The 20,658-nt window shown below is 51.4% G+C and overlaps 1 protein-coding gene across 1 annotated transcript in view; it reads right to left on the bottom strand.

Annotated features, from left to right (window-relative positions):
• Positions 1-5,996: 5,996 nt before the first annotated feature.
• The window catches only part of CATSPER3 (cation channel sperm associated 3), a 73,872-nt gene continuing 59,210 nt past the window's right edge, over positions 5,997-20,658 (bottom strand). The window contains exons 4-8 of the mRNA XM_003404784.3: positions 17,824-18,006; positions 17,349-17,489; positions 16,633-16,752; positions 15,556-15,713; positions 5,997-14,582 (exon numbers count right to left, since the gene is read on the bottom strand). Of these exons, the coding sequence (XP_003404832.1) occupies positions 14,480-14,582; positions 15,556-15,713; positions 16,633-16,752; positions 17,349-17,489; positions 17,824-18,006 (705 nt within the window). The 3' untranslated portion in view covers positions 5,997-14,479. The remainder of the gene's footprint in view (positions 14,583-15,555; positions 15,714-16,632; positions 16,753-17,348; positions 17,490-17,823; positions 18,007-20,658) is intronic.

Here is a 20,658-nt window from a genome sequence, read left to right as displayed (position 1 = left end):
GCAAGCTCTTTCCAGGCTGGGTCTGCGGTGACCCCTAAGGCCGCAGAGCGCTACGGGGTCGGGGCTGCTGAGAGTCTGAGGTTGCCTTTCCTCCTGTGGGCCCGGTACCCGACCCTCGGTGCCCAGCCCTGGCTGTTAGCAGGACTGAGGAGGCTGGGTCTGACACACTCTTGCCTGGGCCTCCCGCCGCCTAGTGCCTCCGAGATCCACCAGGGGCGTGCGGCTGCGCTAGAGAAAGTGCTCATCACAGGACACTCATTTCTCACTTCCCTTCCATCCCAGCTTATCGGAAGCTACCGGCAGCCTCCGCCCTCTTTCAGTTTTTGGAAACTACTGAACAAGGCCAGCCTGTAAACTGCCTGTAAAATTCTGATTTTCTTAAGTAAGTCACTTCTAATGGCAAAACAAAATGTTTGCAGCTGCAGCGGGGGAGGGAGGAGGGGCTGCTATTCGGCTTTAGAATCACCTTGTGACAGGAACTGGACCTAGGCAAGCCCTAGCTGGGAGTGGGACACAGCCCTGGGCTTAATCATGAGCTAATAGCTGGAGAGCCCTGTGCACATATTCTCAAACCAGGTCAACACTGGCTCTGAGGTCAGGAGTATTATCCCTATTTAGAGATGATGGAAAACAAAGCTCGAAGAGACTATGTAACTGAGCCAAGGTCATATGGAGCCAGTAAGTCTTCAGATTCCAAAGTCAGGCTGGTCTTCTTCCATTGGTCTTCCCACCTGCAGGTGAGGGGTGGTTCTCTGTGGAGGACGGCTCAGCCTGATGCTGTGGGACTTGGAGTGTGTGGTTCTGAGACGGGCAGGGCCAGATACACAGGCTAGAGGAGGGAGGTGGGGGGAGGGAAGGCTGGGGCAAGGGGCTGGAGCCAGACTACCCCTCCCCCAGCGGCTCCAGTCCAGAGCTCCGACCCCTTACTCTCTGGAAACATAAACACAATCACATCTGGATTCAGAGTGCCTCCCCCAGCCTCACACATCTGCCAAGGCCAGGGGCCCTGGTCTCAGTGGAGGGCAAGAGGCAGGAGAGACCTAGAGGGAGGTGGTGGGGGCTGGAGAAAAGTGGGAGGCAGGGAGGAGGTCTCTCCTGAAAGTCCAGCCTAGCCCCAGGTGAGAGGGGGCAAACCAGGGTGCTGGTGGAGACCTAGTGTGTCTGTGGGGCCACAGGCCAGACAGCTGCAGACTGGTGAAGGGCAGAAGCAGTTCCAGAATGACCCCATCATCCATCAAGGACCTGGAGCCATGGCCAACCAGGTGAGTGTAAGGCCCAGCCTTGGCCCCAGCCAGCTATTCTCACCCAGCTATTCTGTGGCTGGCACAGAAGAGAGTATCCAGCCCTCTGAGCCGTACTAGATGCAGGATTATATCTAGAGGGGACTGGGGAAGACAGGGGGCTCTGAAAGTCAGGTCCTTTGAGAAAAAGGGGAAAGTCCAGTTCTTCTCTGTCTGAAGAAGACTGGGGAGGGGGCCGTCACTCATTCCACATTTTCTGTACTCTTGCTCTTGGCACTAGAGATTAAGCAGAGGAAAACAGACACAGTCCCTGCTCTTGTGGACAAGTAAACAAACACATGGATAATTACAAACTAGGCTGAGTGCTTTTGAAGAAAAAGAACAGGGTGCTGTAAGAAAAAATGGGAGTCCAACTTTAAACAGAACCCTGGTGGTGCAGTGGTTTAGAGCTACAGCTGCTAACCAAAAGGCCTGTAGGTCAAATCCACCAGCTGCTCCTTAGAAACCCTGTGGGGCAGTTCTACTCTGTACTATAGGGTCTCTATGAGATGGCAATGGGTTTTTTTCTACTTTAAACAGGGTGGTCAGGCGAGGCTGCCCTGGTGCGGGGCTCTGCCTTTGTCTCCACCAGCAAGCACTAGTATCTATTGAGCCCATGCTGGCCCTTGGCTAAGTGTACACTCCATTCAAGAGTACCTCTCTGCACCACGACCCTGTAAAGAAGGGTTCTTTATTACCCCCTTCCTGATGATGTGCCTGAGGCTTAGAGAGCTCAAGTCACTCAGCCAAGGTCACACAGCAGGAAGTGACAGAGAAGATTCAAACCTAGTCAGTGCCCACTCTCTGCCCTCTGCACTGGGCTGCCCCATGTCAGGCACCATGGGCAACACAGAGGAAGGCCTTTGACCTTGAAGAGATCATAATTTCAGCTGGAAACACAAGACTATCCCCCAAGAAACAGTCAAGCACATTTATTCTTACTTGGCCCTAAGGAAGTGAGGCCCAAAGGCCTGCAACAAGTGTAGGGAGGGCAGGAATTAAGACAGGAAGGCAAGGAGGCTGACACCCACACCTGTTTGCAGGCACTGTGGGGCACCAAAAGAACCTGGAATGAGCCACTGTGTCAACCCCTGGAGTGCCTGGTTGTCAAGGGACAGGCACCAAGTCACCCCTAGCTTTATGGCCCTGCCCAGGCTGCAGGTCTCCCTCTGGGCCACAGCATCCCTGAGCCCAGCTAGGGGAGGGGAGCACAGCTGAAAGGAGGGAACAATGCCCAGGGGCCAGGCCCTGGAGATGGCACAGTGCTGCACTCCAGCTCCATAGGCCTGAGCCTGGCGCTCCCCCATGAGATAGCAGCAGGGCCTTGGTCACCTAGACGGCCAATCTGGGAAATGAGGGTGAGGGTGGCACTATGCCTGTAGCCCTTCCCATTTCCTGGGACAGTTAGTTGGCCCTGGCACCTGCAGGAACGTCTCCTGTTGTCTCTGAGAGTAAGGAGGCAGTGGGGCAATGGTGTGAGCTCTGGCTCCACCCTGAGTTACCTGGGCAAGGGGCTTAACTTTTCTGAGCCTCTGTTTCCTCTTCCATAAAAGGGAATAACAAATACTTCGCACAGTCTTTTAAAGAGACAAGTAAGATACTTCATAGAAAGTATTAGTTGTGCTGGCATATAGTAAGTGTCCAATAGTTATTATTGATGGTATTATTAAAGTGAAGTGTTCTGGCTCTCCTCTTGAGGGCCCTGTTCTGCCACTTTCTGCATTATAGGAATTCTCTGTCTAAATTTCTCTAGTAGGTCATTTCTGAAAATGCAGTTTGGAGCCTGACTTGGCTTTCCCTCCAGCTTCAGTGTGGGTTGTCAATGTGTGTCATGACCGATGGTCTTTCTGCCCCCCACTTTCCCACCCCACCCCACCCAGGAACCATCCTAGACTTGTGTCACAGTAACCCAGCCTATTGTCACGTAGCTCAGTCAGTGCAGCAACTCTTCCCAGCACCACAGTGGCCCAGGCCCTGGGAGACCCAGAGGAACCAGCCCAATCCCAGCTGTCCACTGGGCATTGGAGGCGAGGCAGACTGGTATATGGTCAGCACTTGGAGAGAGGAGCCACGGGAGCAGAGGGTGAACACCCACCCCCAAATACTCTAAGGGCTCCTTGCAGCATGGGATGAGGATGCCCGATGTTTCCTTTGATGCAAACCTAGAAGGGACTTCCCCTTTTCTAGGTTATGCTGTGTTATCAGTAGCTAACATCAGGCCCTTACTGAGTGCCAGGCCCCATGCCAAGCACTTTATAAGAATTCTGTTTTGCACTCCCCACAGCAACCTCAGGAGGCAGGGGCTTGTCCTCTCTTACACAGGAAGAAATGGGAGCTCAGAGAGGACAACTAACCTGCCCAAGATCACACAGCTCATGAACGATGGGACTGGCACTTAGGCCCTCTGACCAGGGCTCATGGTCCTACTGTGCCGTTCACTGTCCTGAGTCTTTATAACCAAAGTGAGGCACATTTGTACTGAAGGGGAAAAAAAGAAAAGACTAATTCACATCAAGAGGTTGTGTTCAGCTACACTCCGGGAAAGAGAAAGAGAAGGCACCAGGCCCTGGGATTTGCCCTCACAGACTCAGCTGTGTATCAGGACAGCAAAGGGCCTGGGTAACATCAGGTACTAAGGAGACACTGGGCGGGGGCAGGAGGGTGGGATGGGCAGGCAGGGGCACAGAGGAGTTTCCTGGTGAAGGCAGGGCCTCAAGGTTGGCAGCGCTGGAATAGTAACTATTTCCTAGATTGGTGTTTCCAGTTTCTGCCTCCCCCGGTAAGCCCTTCCAGACCTCTCCCCCCGGCCCTGCGGGCCCCTCACACCTCAGGAACCCTACGCATCACACTGTGGTGTTGCCTTTCCAGGTGCCTGGCTCTCTTGCCTCCTGACTGGCTGGTGTTGCCCAGGGCAGGTGTCCACCTCTCAAGTGGCTGCAGGGCACCCAGGAGACACGGCCACTGGACCCCAGCCAGGTTGGAGGCTGTGATTCCATGAATCTGGACGCTGCACTACAGCAAGGTCAAGGTGCAGGAAGCTGCAGTTGGAGCGGGGTGGAGGCAGAGGGCAGGATGGCTTCATAAAGGAGGATGAGCGCTGTACTGGCTGGCTGGCTCTCTCTGTACCAGCGTAGCCACCTGTCTCTGCATCGGCCCCTGCTGTGCTCTTTACCTGTTTTATTTCTCTTATTAGCCTCATTTTACAGCTGGCAAAGCTGTGGTTCAGGAAGTCAGGTAACTTGTGCAAAGGCACGAAACTTTGGGGACTGAAACCCTGGCCTGTCTGACTGCAGAGCCCAGGGGCTTAACTCCTGTGAGCACTGCCTCCTAGAGGCTGGGCGCTGCAGATGTGCAGGGTTGCTGCAGGCACAGAGAGCCAGGAGGGTGAACTGAGTCAAACAGGTGTAGACAGCAACACTTGGAGAGGTCTCTCCACACAATAGGTGCTCAATGTTTGCCAATAAAAGAATCAAAGGGGTGCCTTAGCTCGCTCACATACTCCGCAGAATGCATCTTGGCCCTTTTTTCCTCTCTCCGCTCCTTTCCTCTCTATTGCTTCTTCCCTTCTTTACTGACTCGCTCCTCCCTCTCGCACAGGCAGCTCTCAACACTGCTTTTTAAAGTGTGTCTGTATTTATGTCCTTGCCTTGTCCAGCAAGGCATTACGAGGCTGGCACCCAGGACCCCCATGGACTGAGCCCACTACCAGAGCCGGTTCACTGGTGGCTGACAAACCTTTCCCTACCAGCAGCCCCTTTGAGGCCCCAGTGGCAGCTGACTCCCTGTAGCCCTCGCCCTGATTCTCCACCCCTGCAGGGCCCCTGGAAACCCTGGTGGTGTAGTGGTTAAGTGCTATGGCTGCTAACCAAAGGGTTGGCAGTTCAAATCCGTCAGGTGCTCCTTGGAAACTGTATGGGGCGGTTCTACTCTGTCCTATAGGGACGCTATGAATCGAAATCGACTTAATGGCACTGGGTCTGGGTTGGGCAGGGCCCCTGTCCTCACCCCAGAGATGCTGGTCATCACCCACTTGGGATGCGCTAACCCTCAGGATTCAGTGTCTTTAGAGGGAGGCCTGTGTGACAGGTGTCATGTAAACCCTACAGATTTTTTTTTTACAGAAATCAAATTTTTGTTAATAAATACATCCTTCTTTAAGTGAGTGTCAAACCAGTAGGTGCCAATAGGAATGTAGAGATAGAAGACTTTGTAGTGAGCTATATTTTATTGCTAAGTAAAGAGAAAGAGTTCTTTTAAGTGCAAGGGTCTTCCCTCTTCCTCTCACCTGTGTCCCCACTTCATACACACCCCTGTTCTCCAATCGAGCGAGCCGTTTGCCCTCCTGCCTCGCCCTGCTCCCACCCCACCACACACACACAGCCTACACGCCAGCAGCAAGATCATGGAATCTTTATTAAAGAGGTCCAAATTACCAGGGTTTTACTATACTACTAAAAATAGGCATGCTTACTTAGCCTGTTTAATAAGCACACCATTTCTAATTTTTCTGCCTGAGCAAACTAAAACATCATTCCAGAAATACATTTTTACTGAAACAAGGCTCGGAGTTTCTCTTCTTCGCTCCTACGCTTTTCTCCCTCTTCTCCCTTTTTCCTCCTAGGTCTGTCCCCTGTGTCCCCCGCACCCCCCCACCACCTTTACTTCTTTTTAAGTTTCAAAACATAAAGAGGAAAGTAACAGTAATTTGGACTTGGCTTTCACGAAAAATGGCCCAATTTTTTTTAAGTGTTGGTAATTTGTCCCGAAAATGGATATAGGGAGTTGGGCTGGAAAGGCTTTGAAGAATGGGGTTTTATGAGTGGAAAATGTCTGCTGCGCCTCCCCTCCGTGCCTGGAATGGTGCGGGCACGTGTGATAATCACAGCTAATAGCACCATTAGTGCTATTATCACATTATATTATTATTATTCAACAGAATCAGACGAAGCTTATTAACTCATTTAATTGAACCAAGGGCTTAACGTCCCAGTGACTTCACAGAAAGTGCTTGGCGAACCCTTCCAGACGCTGCAGCCACAAGGTGGCTGGCCACTGCACCGGCTGCCAGGTTGTGGTGGCGCCCAGCAAGGGCCTCCCCAAACTGTTCCTGCCTGTGGCTTATCTGGGAACTTTCCAGAACACACTGGATGGATGCTCATCCCCACTGGTACTTCAGCCCTTTGTGTACACTCGTGCTCGCACAGACGCATGCACACACCTCTCTCTCCTTTTAAGTAAATCTGATTTAATAAAGGATATGTTTACACAAAAGATCACCCCAGACCCGGTGTGACCGAGGATCCCTCCTCTACCTCAAGCTGGCATTTCTATTGAGTCACCATGGCTGGTATTGAGTACACAGCACACACAATTTACAGTGAACATCTGGCTTCTTCCAAACTTGGTACCAACCCCACCAAAGCTTCTCCACTCTCCCAGAGTCCAGAGCCCAGGGTGGGGCTGCCAAGGCCCACCTAGCCCCCCCAGGCTCATAGAGATGCACTCAGTCCCTCAAGGCATGTATAGAGCTGAGGCTGGTGTACCTGCCTGGAGGAGGCCAGGGCTGCTCCAGAGTCAAGCGGCCTGGCTCCTAGTCCTTGGGCTAGGCTTCTCCTCAGACATGACCTTCCCTTCATGGAGCCCAAGGTCCCCTGGGTACTGGATCTGCCTGCCTCTCAGAGTTCATTGTAAGGGTCTAAACAGACCCTGGATGTGACAGGTTTTAAGAAGCTCAGGCCCTGAATGGTGTTCAGGTGGGCTGCCTTCTATCATCTCACTGACGTACTACCACTGGAGAATTTCTGAATCAGGAAGCCCTTTCTTGATCAACATGTCAGTCGCCATTACCCGCCTCCTCCTTTCCCCCCATAGTTCCCCTGACCAGGCAGACCTCATAAGGGAAGTATCTTGCTTTATTTTCTTGGACATAACGGCACCCCCAAGGCCTCAGCAGGGATGCTGCGTTGCCCCCCAGTTCGTGACTAGGTCAAGAACTATTACTTAAGTAAGAAGGAATCATCTCTCCACCCTGTAGTCCCTGGAGTCCTGGATTTCTGTCAGCCTTCTGCATTTCCAAAGGGCCCTGAGCAGCAAGGTAAAAGAAGGCTCCACCTCAGGCCTAGGGAAACCCAGCCCCAGCCCGGTCAACCTCCAGGGGGTGAAGGCAGGAGATAAGTAGACCAAAAAGGCTAAGAGTAAGGGCTTTGGAATTAGAGCCTGGCTTCAACTTACAGCTCCCACTGCTTATTTGCTGTTACATAACCTTTCTGAACCTCAGTTTTCTCATCTGTAAAATGGGGATAAATGTAAAAAGGTACATAGAGTGTTTAGTACTTCACCTATGACATAATAGGCTCAAAATAACTACTGGGTCTCTTTCCTGTCCACTTTCTCCCCACATCAGGACTGAAGCTGGCCTATCTCAGACAGTCTAGTCACTGGCATCAGGTGTCAGGGCATAACCTCTTAGTCTATAACCCTTCCTGATTGGTGTTGGGAGAAGAAGTATCTATGGGTGGAGGAACTGAGGTCTGATTGAAGGTCAGGTATAAAAGGTCAACGTTGAGGGTGTGATAAAGGAGAAATTAAGGCTAACAGGACCAATCTGGGAAGGCTCCTGTTAGGGTTTGGTGCTGAGTCTTGTGGACAGGCAGGACTGGGAACGAGTATGCAGGAGTGGAGGCTAGACTGAGCCAGGCAAAGGGGAGCCCTGGGAAATACGGGAAGAGAAGGAGACAGAATAGGGAAGCCTTCAGTGCCAGGTGATGGGGATACTGCCACTGTCAGAGTGGCAGCAGGAATCAAGTCTGGCCGGGGCAGTGTCTTGCTTACGGTCCTTTATGGCTCATGTTACCAAAGCTTACAGGGCCAAGATGAGCACTGACGGCCCTCATGATCTGCTCCCCTTCCCCCCGCCCCACACCGCAGGCTGTAGCCACACCAACTTCTCATCGCTCTCTGCAAGCTCCTGCAGCTTTTCCTCTGTGCATGTGGTTCTGTTTGCCTGGCACGCCCTTCCACCTGCCCCATGCGTGCACACACAGCGCGCACACAACTGGCGTGTACACACACTGCTTAATGCCTTTCCTTTTCACGGTGAAAACTATGTTGTCCGTCATTCCTAATCATAAAGTACGTGTTCATTCTTAAAAATTCAAAATTTCAGAAAAATGTGAGGACAAAAAGATCACCCAAACCACTGCTAATATTTTGGTGATGATCCTCCAGACCTCCCTCAGCACGTGCACGTGTCTGTGTGCACATACGGTATACACGCTCACTTGCCGTTACAGAAAAGCTATCCTATCACCTGCTGCTCCAGTCTGCTTTTTCCACTCAACAAAATGCCGAGAACATCTATTCTTGTCAACGCATCATTATTTTTAATGGCCACATGTATGGATTCATAATCATTTCACCAGTTTCCTCATCAATGGGCATTTAGGTCATTCCCTGTCTTGTTTTGTTTTTCTTATAATAGGCCATGGTAAACGTTCTAATCTGTACATTTCTGTGACTTTGTCATTTGGCTCCTTAGGGTGATTTAGAACCAGAAGTGCTGGTCCATGGGAACACATACATAAAACCTAAAACATGCTGCCTTCTGGGAAGGCCACATCAACTTGCACTGCCAAAAGTGTGTAAGGTACCCGTTCCCCACACCTCTGCTGATAACTGGGTTTTGTCTATCATCTTTGCCACCTGAAAAAGAAAAAATATCTCACTGCCATTTTGTGTGTGTGGTTATATTTTTCCTTTTCCTTTTTTTTTTTAAATACAGATGGTGCCATGTATGTACAGTTCTGCAAATGGGTTTTCCTACAGGACAATTCTTTCACTCCTCTGTTTGCTCATTCAAGGGTCAGGCCAAAGAAAACCATATACAAACCAATTGCCTCCTTCCAGGTGCCCACAGCTCCCACCCCTGCTGAATGAGCTAACAGTGGATGCAAGCATAGGCAGAGGGCCAGAAAGGGCTGAGTATAATGTCACCAGTACAGAGGCCAAACTTCCGGACCTTGGGGACAGCCTCACATAGCCACTGACAAGCCAGCGAGTTCTGCCTGCTAAGGCCCAGTCATGCCTGCTCAGTGCATCCCATCTGCCAGCCAAGCCTCCGTGTGGGCCTGCTTTACTGAAACCCAGGGAAAGGCGGCATCTAAGCCAAACCCCTCTCTGCCCAGGCTCTAATTTCCTGATTAGGCCCGCAGTCACCACCCCATCTGAACACACTGATTGCTTCCTACTGGCATGGTCTCAATCACTGTGGCTCCTAGGTCCAAGCCAGGAGCCACTGGGCTCGCAGACTTCAGAGCCTCAACAGGGTAGTGAGAAGGTGCCAGGGAAGTGGCAAACCAGGCCTGCCTGAGGGGCCACTCTCCTGCCTCTCAGAGCCAAGCCCTGCTCAGAAAGGAATCATGGCTTGGTTTCTGAAGTTCAATAAACAGCTTTGATAATAACAAGATTGCTATGACGTAGTGGAGCAGAGGGGTACATGTGTGACTGGTATTCAAATACTGACTCTGCCTTTTAAAGACTCTTGCCTTGGTCAAGACAGTCTCTCTGAGGGCCGACTTGCTTACCTATAAAATGGACACGACATTTTCCTCAGAAGACTGCCGCACAGCATTCTAGCAGAGTGGTTAAAGAGCTAGACAAACTTGGTTGTGAATCTTGGTTCCTTCCCTCTTAATTGTGCAACCTCGGGTAAATTACATCTCCTCTTTGAACCTCAGTTTTACCATCTGTTTAACGGGAGTAATGAAAATACCTGTTTAACAGGGTTGTTATGAGACTCGAATCATGCTATGAAAGTATCTTGTGCACAGAAATGCCGCGAAACAAGAGGCACTATTTCCATAGTCAACAAGGAGAACTCGGCTGTACCTTTGTAGCCCAGGCCTAACCTCTACTTGGACGCCTTCTTCTCTGGCACACGGGCAATTTTTGAGGAGGTCTTTTTATCTCAAGCCTCAATTCTAGGGGACAGTAGTCCTCTCAGGTTGCTGAATGGGGGGACAGGGAAGGGCAGTGCCTGTCTGCTGTTTTACACTGGCTAGAGTTATCTTCTGGTTTCTTTCCAAGAGTTTTAGCACACGCTCTTCATCCCCCTCTTGCCACTCTTACCTTTTGAGACTTGAGCTTCATTTTGCAAAAGCTAGTCACACTTGTTGCTGCACACTCTGGGTGGTATTTCATCCAGAGGCCTCAGATCCTAGCTAGGGGGCTCAATGCATGATAGCTAAACGCATGCATTGATAGCTAAAGCCCTCTGCACATTTCTTGATTTCTAGCCTGAGAGGTCTCCATTACACAGGGTGATCTTTTATGTAACCCGAATATAATCCAGGTTCCACATCGTCTAATCTATTCCTGGGGTTCCATTAAAAAAAAGGCACATTACATGCTAACAAGCGGCCATCTAAGATGCATCAATTGGTCTCAACCCACCTGGATCAAAGGAGAATGAAGAACACCAAGGTCACACGATAACTATGAGCCCAAGAGACAGAAAGGGCCACGTGAACTAGAGACTTACATCATCCTGAGACCAGAAGAACTAGATGGTGCCCGGCCACAACCGATGACTGCCCTAACAGGGAGCACAACAGAGAACCCCTGAGAGCAGGAGAACAGTGGGATGCAGACCCCAAATTCTCATAAAAAGACCAGACTTAATGGTCTGACTGAGACTAGAAGAATCCCGGTGGTCATGGTCCCCAAACCTTCTGTTGGCCCAGGACAGGAACCATTCCTGAAGACTACTCATCAGACATGGAAGGGACTAGACAATGGGTTGGAGAGAGATGCTGATGAAGAGTGAGCTACTTGTATCAGGTGGACACTTGAGACTGTATTGGCATCTCCTGTCTGGAGGGAAGATGCGAGGGTAGAGAGGGTTAGAAACTGGCAAAACGGTCATGAAAGGAGAGACTGGAAGAAGGGAGCGGGCTGACTCATTAGGGGGAGAGTAAGTGGGAGTATGTAGTAAGGTGTATATAAGCTTATATGTGACAGACTGACTTGATTTGTAACTTTCACTTAAAGCACAATAAAAATTATTTTAAAAAAAAAAGGCACATTACAGCAACCTTAAGTAACCTAAAAATAATTCCAACCATTATTTGCCTCTCTCAAAGAACATCGAAGTGAATCCAATTCTTAATCCACAAGGACACTTTCAATCCCCATTTCCCCCTTTCCAGAACTCACACCAGCCTCTCTCCAAAAGTTTCTGACTCCCAGTTCTCAGCTTTCACTTCCTTCTTCACTCCCTGGCTCCAGCTCTTTATTGTGTCAATTAACCAAGTCTTGCTGGTGTCTCAGTTTGCTCTCTGTTTTGCCCATTACCCTGGTTCTCCACATGGAGAATCCAGGGGCAGACCTAGGAAGCAAGAATGTTGCCCTTTTCTTCCAGCTCTCTAGTTCTGATTCCCCACCATTCTCCTCATACTATATCACCAAAAGCCTAAAATAAATACAGTCAAAATAGAACTCGTGGGAGGGGAGGCATGTAGCTGACCAAGCAGAGACAAAATTCTTTCTAGCGGAGTGTGGGGAAGAGTGAGGACTCTCATTGTTAATAAATCTGGCTTCATTAGATTTAGCTCCTTTTCCCCATTTTACAACCCTACGACTAGAATCGGAGCCCTGGTGGTACAGTGGTTAAGAGCTTTAGCTGCTAACCAAAAAGGTCGGCAGTTCGAATTCACCAGCCACTCCTTAGAAACCCTATGGGGCAGCTCTACTCTGTACTACAGGGTCACTATAAGTCGGCATCACCTTGATGGAAATGAGTTTATAGGACTAGAATCAACAACAATCACCTTGCCTCTCTGAGTAGTCTCGTTAGAACTTAGAGTCACCTCTGTCTCAAGAGTCTGTGGGACAATGGAGCAGGCCCAGGCAGTTTGGCACCTGGGACAGAGACCAAAACAGGAGGAGACACCACTAGGAGCAAAAGCGGACCTGTTGAAGGACAATGTGTTTTGGGAGGTATCCTGTCTCACCTGCATTAGAAGAAAACATCAAGGTGTATAGTCTCCAGCCTCTCACTATTGGATTTCCTGGGGCTGTTAGAATAAACAGGAGAGCTTATATTCCTAGTCTAGGCCTGGGTCCCCAGCTTTCTGCTGGGGAAATCAACAAGCAGTTTTAAAAAATCCAGCCACTTTCCAAACACCTCCAACCTTGGGCTCTAGATCCCTCCCACAAGAGCTGGGGGAGGGACTGGGTGTGACCAGAGGAAGACTCAGGCCAGGGGCCCCTGCATTTCCCTGCAGTCCCCAAGCCACGAGGCTGGCAGAATGGTGATAAATGAGCCATCTGGGGACAGCCCTGCTGGATCCCAGGGTGGGAGATAGGAAAAGCATCCTGCTTTCCACAGCCGGGCCTGGGCAAGCAGAGCCACTTCTGCCCCAGGCAAATCAATTGAAAGTTTTGGCCAAGCCTGTTTGAGTTGGGGAGAGCCCAAGTGGGAATTCCAATCTGCCAGTGTTTGCTCTGCAGGCAAATAGAGCCAAACAGAAATGCTGCTTTGGGACTTTGTGCCAAATATCCATCAGCTGGTTCTGCCAGCAGGGCTGGGTTGGCCCTCTGCACGTCACCCCTCCCAGTGCTCTGCTCTGTGACAGCCTGTCTACTTATGCCCTTAGAGGCACTTGCCCTCCCACACCACACTCAGAGGTCCATGCCCAGGGCTGCCCTGCTGGGCCCAGGACCCGACTCATCCAGGTCTGAAGTGCCATCTGCCCATCCGGCACCAGCTCCATCTAGGAACCCATTCACACCTGCTTCTGCTGGCTCTTGGCCTCTGCTTCCTGCCCTCAGCCCCATGTTTCCCTCCTGCTGCCTTGATGTTGGCCCCATCTGGATGAGAAGCAGAGGCGTGCACACCCCACTGCAGCTGGCCTCCCAGTGGCAGGGTAGAAGGCTGATGGCTGGGAAGCACAAACCACAGTTGACTGTACTGTGTTGTATTTGATCCTTAGAGCTAGCTGGTTTTGTCATCCCATTTCTCAGAAGGAATAGCCAAGGCTTAAGAAGATCAGACATCTTGCCCAAGGTCACCCACTTAAGGAACCCAGGTCTCCTGTCTCCAAAATCATGGCTCTTTCAACTTTGTTCCCTTTGAGGTAACTTTTTAACCCTTTTGTTCGTTCCCAGATTCCTGCTGAGAGCAGGTGGATGTGTTTTAACAGTTCCCTGAGCATCCTGGGCACACCCAGTGTGAGCAGTTGGCAATATCTGCTTTGCCCAGCCCTGAGAGGTGAGTTGGAGCCACTGCCTGGGGCCTGCCGGCCCTACTGATGGGGCTACATGCGCTCAAGCACTCCGGAAACCCATTCACCTGAACACACTAAGGCTTCCTGCCTGGAGTCGACTCCTTCACAGTCAGGCACTGACATGTAGGGCCCTGAGCTTCTCCCCCTACAAAGAGGGGCACAAACACCCTACCTACTTCAGGCCTCCTCTGGGCATTGGTGCAAAGTTCTCTCCATCCAGAAAGCAGCTAAGCTACATCCTTTTCTTCAGAGGGCTCCCCCACATGGAGATGGGGTTCACGCTCATGGGCCATCCTTCTGGGCCTCATTGTCACAATTCTCAACTTGGCCCTGAGAGTGTGGTGAACATTTGCAAATGGAAATGATTTTAGTTTCTTAGAAGACATGTGCTCACTGCATTGTAACAATTATTGTCACTTCTTCAGGGAAACATTCTCTCATCAGGTCTGGCTGGATTACTGTGTCCCCTACTCAACCATGAGCTCAAGACGGCCAGGGCTGGACTGTGGGTTTCTCACTGCGGCACCCCAGCACCCAGCCCAGCTCAGTCAGTGGCAGTCAGTATATGGATGGGAAGATGAATGACTGTCAGACAGCTTCCCTGGAGCCCAGAGGTCCTTGTTGCTGGGGTCAAGGGAGGCTAGAGCCAGTGTAGCCACTGGATGTGGCTTCTGGCCAGGGCAAGTGTTGACCCTACTCTCCCTCCCCACTCCTTACATCTGGCAGTGTCACGTCGGTGGGAGGTGGATATGTTCCAGGGAATCAGACTTCATGAGTACCTACTCAAGCCCGATCCCCAAACATGGGCAAACACCATGATCACACAGCTATGGAGAGGTCACTCAAAAGGCCTGTGTTTAATGGGGGCCTGCTGCAGCCTGGGACGCTCTCAGTGCCTGGGTGCTCCTTACCCATCTACTTCTCAGCTACTTCCAAGGACTGGGACTGCTGCTTCTTGGGCAAGTCTTCAAGCATCAGTCTCAGAACATGCACCATCTCATAGTACAGCTCTTGAAGCCTGGGAAGTAGAGCAGGAGGAGTTGGGGCCTGAGCTCAGGGTGGGCTCCATGGTCCCGCACCGCCCTGGCCCCCCGCCCCCCCGCCACACACTTGCACCTGCTCGGTCACCACACCTCGCAGGTGTGGGGTCAGGGAAGAGTGCAGCACTGAAATCCAGGGTCTGCCCCTCTCGCTGTGACCCCCGGAGTAAACACTCCATCTCATGGTCAGGTCAGAGATAACAAACCCCTGGGCTCAGGTGAGGTGACCCTGTGGAGGTGCTCAGACAGTGCTTGGCCCACTCTTGGGCCAGAAGTAGGGGTTCCTTGACCCTCCTCTTTCTAGTTTCTCTAGTCTAGGAAGCCCTCCGGGGGGTGTTTGTTGAGCAGCCCAGCTTATGTCCTTCTGTTTCAAGAGCCCACCATGGCTCCCTAGGGTCCACCACTTCTGCCAGGTTTTTACATCCTTCCTGCTCTGTAGAGGCCAGTTACAGTCACAGCTAACTTACCTAGAGCACAGGCCCTGGGCCAGCCAAGCTGAGAGCTGCACAAGCATTTTTTCATTGAATCATCCCAGAAGCCCTTTATGTATGGGAGAGGGAAGGGGACAGAGGCTTGCCCAGGGTCATGTAGGAAGACGGTGGCAGAACTGGGCCAGGAACCTAGGCTCCTGACTTGCCATCAAGTGCTCTTTCCTCTGCTCCTTGGAAATAGATTAGTGAGGCACTGGACATGTAAAGCCAGGACAAGGCATTTAAACATGGGCCAGGGTGGCCTGAGGAAGGGAAGGGGAACAGAGTCCCACCAGCCACAGCAGCTCATTGAATTCTGCACCCCAAAGAAGGGCCTCGGTTCGTCTCACCCACCCTGCGCATTGACCATCTCCCCTCTCACTGTCCTAAGGCACCCAGTACAACCCCAGCCTCAAGGAAGCCCCAGGGACCAGGTAAGGCCCAGTCTTCTTGGACTAGGGGTGGCGGGGGTGGGACTGACTTGTAGATAGTATTATCCTGGTTGTCCAGAGTGGACAAGTAGATGTCAATGAAGGGTAGGCTAGTGCCAAAATCATCCAAGACCATGGGGTCAGTGTGCTGCAGGGTCTTCTTGAAGTTCTCCACCAGCTCACTGAAGCTTTTATAGTCAACGTTTTTCTGGAGAGAGAAGCATAAGGTGAAAGCAATGAGGAGGAGGAGGTGACACTCAAACTGCATGAGGATCTGGACCTCCACCATGGGCCCCAGAAGAGTTCTGAGCCAGCCACAAATTCATCCCTGACCCCTCTGGGCCTGGACTCCACCCTGGCTGAAATAGTGTATGAACACCGTCATTATCCACCAGGCAGGTATCTCAGAAGGAATAGGTGAGAGCATGAGTTTGGCTCAGTACAGCCTCTGCCCACCCTGGACAAAGCTTGGGCCCAGGAAAGAGAGACAAGACTGTCAGGAAGGAAGATGTCTCAGAGTCAGAGAAGGGGCTAGTGAGGGATGGACCATCCAGAGGAAGAAGAAAGGGGCAGCATGGTCAGCACCCAGCAGGGTACCCAGGGCTTAGCATGGGCAGTTCAGGGCATTGAGGCTCAAATAAGAAGGCTCTCCACAGTGCCTCATAGCTGTGTCATGTTTCAGACCATGTCCTGCCTTTTGTGCTCATTCTTGGCCTGGTTTTAGAAATGACATAAGGAAACCAAGGGTGAGTAATTTAACCTCTTGAAGCCTCAGTGTCCTCACTCACCCAACGGACTGGTGCCATGCCTGGTTGGCACCAGCGTGACCTCAGTGACCAAGGTGCCCTAGCACACACTGCCTGGCCCCAAAGACCCATCAGTGGAATTTTTCCCATGAGGGAAGGAGAAGTTATAATTAGAGAGGTCCAGAAAAGTATAAAAATGCAGAGCATAAAGCTTGACTCTGGGAAATACAGGGGTACATGCCTGCCTTACCTAAGGCCACAGATGCCTGAGGCTATCTGCCCTCTACACAGGTCCCAAGACCCTTCTTCCTGGCCATTCTTCAGCCCTGACTGTCCATCTGTCTCTCTGTCTGTGTCTACATCCTGGTGGCAAGCACCTACCTGGGTCTGCATCAGATGGCTGACCTCCTCCTGCTGCCGCTTCAGAATCACCTGCTTCTCTTCCATGAGGATCATGTGCCTCTCCAGCTCCAGATCCCGCTCAAATTTTTTGATGGAGTCCTAGAGATTCAAAGGGTAGAGGTCAGGTGCAGTCTCTTGCTCCGTGCCCACCCTGTCCTCCTTCCCTAGCCTTGCACCACTGCTCAGGCCCCTCAGAAGGAGGACCCCTCCCCCAATACAGGGCCAAAAAAAATACCCATTCCCGTCGAGTCAATTCCAACTCACAGCAACCCTATAGGACAGAGTAGAACTACCCCCTAGAGTTTCCAAGGAAAGCCTGGTGGATTCAAACTGCTGAGCTTTGGTTAGCAGCTGTAGCACTTTACCACTACACCACCAGGATTTCCTCAATACAGGGCCAGCCAGCCTCAACTGCCAACTCAACTGAGCTCAACTCAAGCTGCCAACTGCAGCTACAGTGGCTTCCCAAGCTCCACTGTCCTCCTGGCCACCATCATTGTACAGGGAAAACGCACTGGCTCAGGGAGAGGAGTTGGGCTGGGGTAGAGAGGATCCATGTAGCTACCTCTTCTCCACCTTCACCTCATCTCCACCTCCAAAGGGAGACACAGCTTGAGGTGCTCCCTGGGGACGTGGCCCACAGCCCTTCCTGACACACCTCATCTGACCCCCAATCCTTACAAGCACAGCCTCACCTCTGTATGGATGATCATCACGCCCACAAACATGCTGAGGAAGATAAAGGAGGCAAGCAGGATGAAGATAATGGTGAATGCCCGGCTCAGCACAAAATTCCGATCATCTAACTCCTGCTGCAGGTCTGTCCAGCCATCCACCTGCTCAGACCAGGGTGGGGAATGCTGAGTGCCAAGACCCAGTGGAGCAGGACTCATTCTACCTACCCCAGGGAGCCCTGGTCCACGGGGTGCTTCCTGCCCAACCACTGAGGATGCGGCTGGCTCTGCCTCTATATCAGCCCCTCAAAATCTCCCCAATCCACTGGCCTCTCACTAACCCTGGGAGTCAGCTCCTAGCTTCCCTTGGCCCAACTGAGTATCTGAACATGGGGAAGGTCCCACACGAGGCTCAGCATGTCCACAGGCCCACACCACCCGGGCAGTGCCTTCTCAAGGCTCCTGTGTACCCCACCACTCTTCCCAAACACAATACCGTGGCCAAGCTGAAGAGGGTAAAGAAGGCCACAGCCAGGTTCCCCCAGTTATTCTGGTCACCCATCTCTGGAGCTCCAAACAGGCAGAAGCCTAAGATAGCGAAGATGTACATCAGGAGGAAGAAGAGGATGAGCACTGAGGCCACGGTGTAGGCTGTCTGCCCCACGGCGATGATGAGCGTCTGCAAGGCGGAAAGATCAGGGCTAGGCAAAAGCACCAAGCTGGGAGGTTCCCAGAGGACAAGGTCGCATCTGTCCTTGACCTCTGTCTCAAGGGCAGACGTGACTTCATCCTCTGTCTCCAGCAAGCAGCACCCTGCCTGGCACATGGTAGATGCTCAACAAATGTTGGATGAATGAATGAATGATGGAGTTAGTCAGAAGCATGCTCACATTGAGGGCTGGATCAAACAGTGGTTTACGAATACCTGGCACCCACCTTAGTCACCTATGGGCAGCTGATGTGTGCTGCCTCAGGACTGAGCTGGCCTCCCTCTCAGGACCACTAGCTACTCCAGTTGAACCCCAGCCTGGCTCTGAGGGCCAGACCAGAACACTCTTTGCCCCAGGCCCAGGAGGAGTAGGGGAGCCACCCTGAGAGTAAGAATGGAAAGGGCTGAGAGAAAGATAGCTTCCATTCTTTCTGGGTCCTCTCTTGTGGCCTCAGTCTTCCATGAAATGGGAGTTTGATTTATCTCTCCACTACATTGATCACTCGTAGGGAGCATTGTCTATGGCTCCTCGTCGTTCATCCTCCACGCCTTGGTAAAGTAGAGGGTCAGTGAAAAAGAGGAAGCCCCTCAATGGGATAGACTGACGCAGTGGCTGCAATAATAGACTTAAGCATAACAACTGTGAGCATGGCGCAGGACCGGGAGGTGTTTCACTCTGTACTACATAGGGTCGCTATAAGTCGGAACCCACTTGTTGGCATGTAACAACAACAATACGTGTTCACCTATCTAGACACTTTCACAGACATAATTTCAAGGTTATATATAAAAAAAAAAACAGTTGTCGTTGAGTTGATTCTGACTCATGGTGACCCCATGTGTATCAGAGTAGAACTGTGCTCCATGGAGTTTTTGATGGCTGATTCTCCGGAAGTAGATTTACAGGCTTTTCTTCTGAGATGCCTGTGGGTAGACTGTAACTTCCAACCTTTTGGTTAGCAGCCAAGTGCTTTAACTGTTTGCACTACTCAGGGTCTCCGATTTCAAGGTAAATAGATAGCTACTGTCCAGTCGACTCCAACTCATGGCAACTTTATATACAACAGAACAAAACATTGCCCAGTCCTTCATCATCCTCAAAATTGTTGGCATGTTTGAGTCCACCATTGAGGCTATTATGCCAAGCCATTTCACTGAGGGTCTCCCTCACTCTTGCTAGCCCTTTACTTCACCAAACAGTATGTCCTCCTCCAGCAACTATTCCACCCTGATGACTTGTCCAAGGCAAGCAAGTTAGACAGTGTTCTGTCGTGATCCATAAGGTTTTCATTGGCTAGTCTTCAGAAGTAGATCACCAAGCCTTTCTTCCTAGGCTTAGTCTGGAAACTCCACTGAAACTTGTCCACCATGGGTGACCCTGCTGGCATTTGAAATACCAGTGGCATAGCTTCCAGCATCATAGCAATAGACAAGCCACCACAGTACAACAAACTGACAGACGGGTGATGGGTTTTAAGGTAGGTAGGCGTTATTATTCTGCCCATTTTAAGGAGAAGGATCAGAAGTTCAGAGAAGTGAAATGTCAGAGCTGGGACTGACCCCCAAGCCCTATCGCCTTGCACCACCACCCTCAACCACTGACACTCCTAAGCACAGAACCCGGTTATTGACTTAATACTAAGGAAGGAGGTACTGGGTAGAGATGAGACACAGTCTGAGGCAACTTGGAAAGCAGGGAAACAATCCAAGAGCACTGGGGCTGTCCTGCATGTGGACTGATTTGGCAGCTGCCTGCAAGGAGTGAACTCAGGCCAGATGCTGCCCTCCTTTTCTTGGGGGAAGAAAATCAGTGGTTTTGGATTAATTCCAAAAGAGCTGAGATGTAAAAAATTGTCCCCCTCTCTGCTAGATGGAGACAGAATGTCTTTCCCAAGAACTGATGAGGCTAAAGAGGCAAGTCCTCAGAGAAACGCTGCAATCTGACGTGGTCTGTGGGCCAGGTCTGCACAAGGCAGGGAGGGGTGCGCTGAGTGTTAGAACCTGAGGCACGTGCAGAAAGGCTGGATGAGGCCCCAGCTGGGTCTCCCACTTCCTGGCTACCCATTGGGGACCAGTGCCATCTGAGGTTAAAGCTGACCAGGCATGAGAACGGCAGTGGGGAAGAGGAGGTCATGCTCTGCAGGAAGCCCCACATTGGTCTAGGCCATGTCCTTCAAGCACATCCAGGCAGACCCTATTAGTGCCACAGTGCAGATGTCCAGTCCTAGTGGATGGTTTCCCAAATTCCATAGGCTGGAAGCTCCTTCCCTGAGGAAGTCCTGGGCTGATTTTGAATTCACAAATTCTTTGGGGAAGCAATTCCTAGCCCACAGTTCAGCTTTCTTGGGCTAGGGATCAAGCACCACGGCACTCGGGCCCTGGGGCCTATGGGTGTGGAGAGGACCTTCAGGCAGGACAGCCATTCACATGCGCAGAAAATTGTCCAGCCCTAAGAGGAGGGGGGAGGAAGGGGAAGCTGGCATCTGAGGGCTGTTTTTCAGGCTGAAACACAGAGGACGGGTGCAGTGTGGCCCCCAGGTGCCCAGCTAAGGGAGCTTCTCTGTGTGCAACACAAGGAACTGTTTCCTCATGGTGTAGGTTTACTGCCATGAGGCAGAGGGC

This window comes from Loxodonta africana, chromosome 2 (assembly GCF_030014295.1).
Source record: "Loxodonta africana isolate mLoxAfr1 chromosome 2, mLoxAfr1.hap2, whole genome shotgun sequence".
Taxonomy (NCBI): Eukaryota; Metazoa; Chordata; class Mammalia; order Proboscidea; family Elephantidae; genus Loxodonta; species Loxodonta africana.
Note: the sequence above shows the minus strand (reverse complement) of the source record. Positions and strands in the feature narration are given on the sequence as shown.